Source organism: Poecilia reticulata, linkage group LG22 (genome assembly GCF_000633615.1).
Source record: "Poecilia reticulata strain Guanapo linkage group LG22, Guppy_female_1.0+MT, whole genome shotgun sequence".
Lineage (NCBI taxonomy): Eukaryota > Metazoa > Chordata > Actinopteri > Cyprinodontiformes > Poeciliidae > Poecilia > Poecilia reticulata.
Genome location: NC_024352.1, coordinates 11,476,274 through 11,482,217, shown reverse-complemented (window position 1 = coordinate 11,482,217; position 5,944 = coordinate 11,476,274). Strand labels below are relative to the sequence as shown.

Genomic DNA, 5,944 nt, shown 5'->3' with positions numbered 1-5,944 from the left:
ACATGAGAAGCGGGCAAAACGGAGCGAAGAACTAGATGTGAATTATGGCATAAAAACAGAGAATCCGACGCTGAACAGTGAAAAATCAACATATGATGTGAAACACATGACGATTAAGCGGCGCAGCAGGTGATGAATGAATATTACTGATGGTCAATAAATGATAAAATAAATCTAGCAACAGGAAAGAAACTAAAGTGGACATAGCAATAAACAAGGAGAGGATAATACTAATCAAATGAAACTAAATGGAAATGAATGAAAAACAAAATGCACGAATAAACTAAGAAACTAAAGTAAATACGGAGGAATAAACTGGTATGGCAAGACCTTTCGAGCAATAATTAATGCAGAGGACTGTATGGCAAGAATAAACAGACACTATTTCCAGATAAAAGGTAAAACAATATTGTTGAAGTGCCATGGGCACATCGGCACAACCCCACAAAGGAGCGTAGAAACATACGCTCGCCTCCCCCCCAGCCCCCCTCCTCCAGACGCCGATACGTTTAGGGCAAAACTCGCTACATTTACCTCGTTATGTGCGCGAGGTGAAGGAGCGTAAGGGGCGCTGAAGTGTAGGGAAAACATAATTGGTGCGCCGATTCAAAACATCTACAATAATGATAGTAACATTAATAATAAAATAAAGTCAGTGCAAAGTAGCCTACAAATTTTTTGGTGGGGGGCGGTGAGGGACCTGGATAAGGGCTAGGGGGGCGTTGGCCCGAAAAAGGTTGAGAAACACTGGGTTAGATCAAAATCCTAAGACATCATATGCTAGCAGATCGCAGCTGAGTTTCAAAATGTTAAAATAGAAATAGGAGCCAAAAACAAAACAAATATAGTAAGCAATTTATTGAAAATTACATTTAGATTCAAACAATCTGTAATTCAGTGAATACATTTTCAAGACCATTATTTGTCAAAAAAAAAAAAACTCTCCCAAACTACTCTTGTTGATGACATAAACAAATATTAGGCATGCTTAATTTGTCTTTTTTAGTGTCTTCAGAGATTCTATATAAACAACCTTTTTTACAACCTGTACAACTCACTTGAAAGACAAGATAACACCTTTACAAAGAAAAATGCTGGGTCTTTAAGGTGAAAGTGTATTGGGACACCTTGACCTGGAGATATCTGTTCACTCTTCTTTGCCAAAATCCCCTAAATGTGTCAGATTTTGAGAGAATCTTTGCTCACAGATCTTTTCTGATCAACCCAAGATTTTCAGTATGGCCATTTCAAAAGTGTAACCAAACTCAACGCCCAAAGTCCAGCAGAAAATGTTTTGAAGTTTTATTTCTAGAACTGTGATTGATTAACCCCAATTGATTAACCCCAATTGATTAAACAAGCTCTCTTTAACTTTTCAAATGATAACATCAGTTTCCTATATACAATAAGTTAATATTAGTTAGAGAGACCAAGGATGCGGAACTGAGTAACTTATCCATGGGGAGATGATGTGTACACATTTTCGGTGGTCCCACTGCTGCTTTGAGATTGTTTAGTGTTGTCTATAATCACCCTGCTTGAAAAGTAGTAGTAGATGAACAGGAAACATCCTGCAAACACAGAATGGGTTGTTTTGCTCATTTTCCAGTTTCATTTACTGTGAAATTCAAAATGTTAATGGTCATGTTTCATCCTACCTTGAAAGGAGTTGAGGATGGTGAAGATGTAGTAGGAGGGAAGGAGCAGAGGGCCGTAGCTAAAAAAAGCAAATCCCCAGGTGAGGCCCAAGAGGCAGAAAAGGCCCAGAAGAGAGAAAACTCTTTTCTTGGTGGAGACGTTATCCTGGGTTTTTGCTTTTTTGGACGAAAAGTGTTTGATCTGCACAACAGTTACTATAAAAACTGTTAAGGTGAAGATGAACACAATGCTATAGTAACCAATGTTCACTCCTGTGTGGACTGTAGAATCAGGGATCCAGCACCTGAAAGTCATGACAGAAATGCAATTATCCTAGAGAAAGACAACCAAATTTAAAATCCAGTATATATTTAGTGTTTTCTTACATAGATACTGAGGTTCCATTGTCATCAGACACTTTGATGAAATCATATTTGCTCGAAGCGAGAAGTCCAACAACCACCACAGCTGGAACAACTGGACAGATGGAAAATACAAATATTTTTCTTCTGGATTTTGTATTGTGCACTCAAATTGATGTTTTACCCTCGGATCTCTCACCCCATCCTGTGCTGCAAATCTTGCACATGTAATATTTGATGTCTGTGGAGATCTGGTGTAGATTCAAGTACAGGTGCAAAGCCTGCATGAAGAACCATGTGAATGTGGCCAGCATGCTGTAGTGCAGAGCCGCTGCCATCGCCACGCATGCTGCTGAGACCTTCAGTTTAGCGATTGACTCATTTACCAAGAAGCAAAGGTTCAGGAAGAACAGGGCGACAAAGAGATTCATGAGGATCTTTACAGCCTCACTGGCTTTATTTTTTCTGTGAAGCAAATTAGTTTGTGTTAACAACATTGTTCAGAGATGAATAATCAAAATCAAAAAGCAGACTTTTTGATATTTTTACCTGATCAGAAAATGCATGAAGAGAGCCACACCCAGGAAGAACATGGACATGCCACAGCCAGCCTTTGTGATTTGGGTCAGGGTTTCCAAGTCAGAGGAATTTATAATTCCAGCAGAATTGCTACCATCTTTGCCAACAGGCAACGATGACTGGTTCAAAATAAAGAAGTGTATTTAATAAAGCACAAAGATGTCAAATGTGACTTTAAAATATTGCGTACAATCTTCTTACCATAAGAATAGCAAAAAATGTAAGATGAGAGCAATTGCATGTAATTCTGCCATTGACCTCTGTTGTCAGACAGCCCTCTGTGGTCCAGTTCGCTTCAGTCCCTGAAGGACAATAAGAACACAAAGAAAAGACATTATTGGATTTTCATAGGTGAGAACGATGAGGGATAACATTTTGACACTGACCTAAATCTTATTTCTTCTGCTGCCACATTCACATGCAAGTGAGCAGTCAATGACAAAACATTATGAAACTGTGCATTAAGTAAAAAGGTCAGATTTCTTTGGTTCAAATTGAAAAAATAGCTCAGACTATAATTGTTAAGAGGACACAGGCCTGTTTTCTTTTTGACTTGCATCAACTAAAATTAAAGTCTACAGTAATCTAAAGAAAAATAAAGATTTTGAGACACTAAAATGAAGTTGAGTTAAATCAACTGACATCTTTCAATTCCATTCCTGAGCCTGCAGTTAGAAACTTCATAGGACACTTTTTAAATTTGCACAAATTGAATCAACCTACCATTATCATTTTTTCCATCCCATGAGACACAAGTGGCATTAAGTCCAGTCTGTATCAGGGTAAAAAAAGAAAAGAAAAAATATCAGCCTTAATCTGTTTAACTAAAAGTTAGTATGAAACTTGTTAACATATTTACCGTGTTCACATTAGCGAACTGAATGTTGATGGTTTGTGAGAGATTAAATATGTTTGCTCCCATTTCAACCCCCACCATTTCGTTATTGAAAAGGGAACGATTCTGGTCAATCTGTTGAGAATAAAATGTAGTTGATATTAAATGACTGTGTCTGAGTTTTAGCAAGACAAGATCATCTTTGGGTTTTACCCGAGGGATATCTGGAAACAGTAAAACTCCAGCAAATGATCCGTTGTTTTTAACTGCCATTTTACTGGCTTCTTCAGAAAGGTAAACACTTTCAGAGAAGTCCATCACCACATCATTTTCCTTGAGAATCTGTTACAGGCAGAGATATGTTTAGAAGAACTCAGATTATAGATTTATATTTGTGATAACTGCTCACCAAGCACTACTTACATTTACATTCCCACCTGATGTGAAACCAAAGTTCATGCTTGTTTGATTCTGTTTTGGCAGCTTAGCAATCACCCCAGTGACATTTCCCATTTTGATCTCTGCTGTGCTTGCATTGCCCATCAGACTCACTTTGGAAGCAAGATCCTTCATGATGGTCCTGAAAATAATAATTTAACATTAGTCGACAATAATATTCCTGACGTAGTGACACAGGGAGCCTGTAGTCTTCATGTCATCCCCGCGTTATTGAGATTAAAAATTGACTTACGCTGCTTCCGTTGTATTTACAGATGTGTTTGAAGCATTTAAGGTTACAGTTGTCTCTGCCTGCTTCCCTGGTAGCTTACAAGTTACACGTTTTGTGCATTCTTTTATTTTAACAATATATTCAGTCTCTTTTGTACCTGGAGGCACACACACGCATACACACGCGCACACACACACATGCACATCTTGTTAATAACATGTGTTAGAAATTTGCTTTAAATTTACTTATAAATGCAAAAATTACCGTGACATTGTTCTTCTTGTGTGATCAGAGTTTCTACACATAGGCCCCATTTACTCAGTCTGATATTCTTGCCACCTTATAGCAAAACATAAGACCTTGTTAGGAGCAATATTGTTGCCAACAAACCTTATGCTGATGGACAGACTTACCTGGTTTTAAGCACCTGTGAAGATTTAGGATAAAACCTGAAGGTGAAATAAAGATGGTTTATTTTAAAATTAATTCATATAATGATGAAAGGAGAGATATACACTTTATCACCAATAGGGGGAAACCCTGCCCTGCTGTTCATAAACAAATGACTTGCCTGTGGAATTGTAGAGCAATGATGGCAAACATGAGAAATTGTAAGATGTGTTCAGCAACAATACAACGTCGTGCTTTTGTAGAGACGTTTCAGATAGATTCAGATGGTAATGGGTGCTGTTGTGCCGAATTACTGTTGTGTTGCAGTTGAAATTGTTGCAACAGTCTGAAAATACATTCAGCCAGAAACATTTAGTCACCAAGATGGAAACTGTCATGGTTATTTCCAAAATGGACCAGGAAAAGTGTACCTGCTGTTTTGTTTGCCTGGATGTTAAAACACAGTTTAGTTGTATTCTCCTCTTGAAAGATGGCATCTTAAAAACACACGGACAAAACCACAGTATATTTGCTTGTGTTTGTTATATTTACTTTAAGAAGGACAGAATTTCATGTTTGTAAAGCCAAACTTACTTGATGGGAAACGCGCATGAGAGGTGTATATCTGTGCTGGAGTATCAGGGCTGATAAACAGCATGTCTTTGAACAAACTTCCATCTGGAAGAAACACCAGCTGAATCAATGAACCAATAACATTAAACAATACACATCCATCACCAGTACCCTTTCATTACTTACCTGTGGCTTTGCAAAAGAAGTTCTGGAAGACAAACCCCAAAAAGAAGATAAATATCTTTAAAACCAGCATCCAGCGATGATGTGCAACCAGTGGTGACATTTTCAGAGCACACAGGAGAAATTAATTTGGTCAAAGGCAGATAACAAAAGTTTAAGTCCTGCTTTAATGAACAGCTGCGTCTGTTACATGGTTCAGGTGAAATCTGTATTGCCTTTTGCTAAGTGTAGATGCCTATGTGGTGTCATAAAAATACTATTTAACTTGCAAATAATGCGTCAGTCTTCCACAGAAGGATTTTTTTGGTACCTATTTTCCTAAAGTGTAAATGAAGGACAGACTGCTTGTTTGACGTATCAGTTTTCTGATTCCAAGGATTATTATAGCTACCAAGCTTTTAATTTTGCCTTGTATTGCCAATCTAGCAGGGCTAAACATTGCTTACCAGAATTAATAACAAATTTAATTTGAATTAAGCATTTGTTTTTTGTTTGTTTCTCTTTATAGTAAATGAATCTTTTTTATGTTCTCTAGTTTCTATAGAAACACACTTTCTGTGTGCCATAGTCACGTTAGTTCAGCTGAATAACAATAATTTGTCCCAAACACTTGTTAGTGAGATTATTTAATTTTATGACTTGCTTCCTCATGTGTTTGTCCACTCTGCCAGATAGTTTTACATGATCAAACATTCCCCAGATCTCTGCATGCGA

General features: G+C 37.5%; 1 protein-coding gene across 1 annotated transcript; it reads right to left on the bottom strand.

Annotated features, from left to right (window-relative positions):
* Window positions 1-949: 949 nt before the first annotated feature.
* On the bottom strand, window positions 950-5,391 carry LOC103458717 (adhesion G-protein coupled receptor G2-like). The gene is made up of 17 exons (XM_008399718.1): window positions 5,234-5,391; window positions 5,069-5,152; window positions 4,906-4,971; window positions 4,656-4,820; window positions 4,498-4,533; window positions 4,349-4,423; window positions 4,106-4,241; window positions 3,838-3,994; window positions 3,628-3,756; window positions 3,439-3,549; window positions 3,303-3,351; window positions 2,781-2,881; window positions 2,550-2,698; window positions 2,200-2,465; window positions 2,025-2,115; window positions 1,659-1,942; window positions 950-1,571 (listed from the first exon to the last, which is right to left on the bottom strand). The coding sequence occupies exons 1-17, from the start codon at window positions 5,331-5,333 to the stop codon at window positions 1,453-1,455; spliced, it is 2,118 nt and encodes a 705-aa protein (XP_008397940.1). The 5' UTR covers window positions 5,334-5,391; the 3' UTR covers window positions 950-1,452.
* Between the last annotated feature and the right edge of the window lie 553 nt (window positions 5,392-5,944).

Excerpts from the sequence above, each read along its gene's own strand:
- LOC103458717 (XM_008399718.1), bottom strand. The coding sequence starts at position 5,333 with ATGTCACCACTGGTTGCACATCATCGCTGGATGCTGGTTTTAAAGATA. Across the intron at positions 4,972-5,068 it reads TCATGCGCGTTTCCCATCAA|ATGCCATCTTTCAAGAGGAG; the intron begins GTAAGTTTGGCT and ends TGTGTTTTTAAG. Across the intron at positions 1,572-1,658 it reads CATCCTCAACTCCTTTCAAG|GATGTTTCCTGTTCATCTAC; the intron begins GTAGGATGAAAC and ends CTGTGTTTGCAG.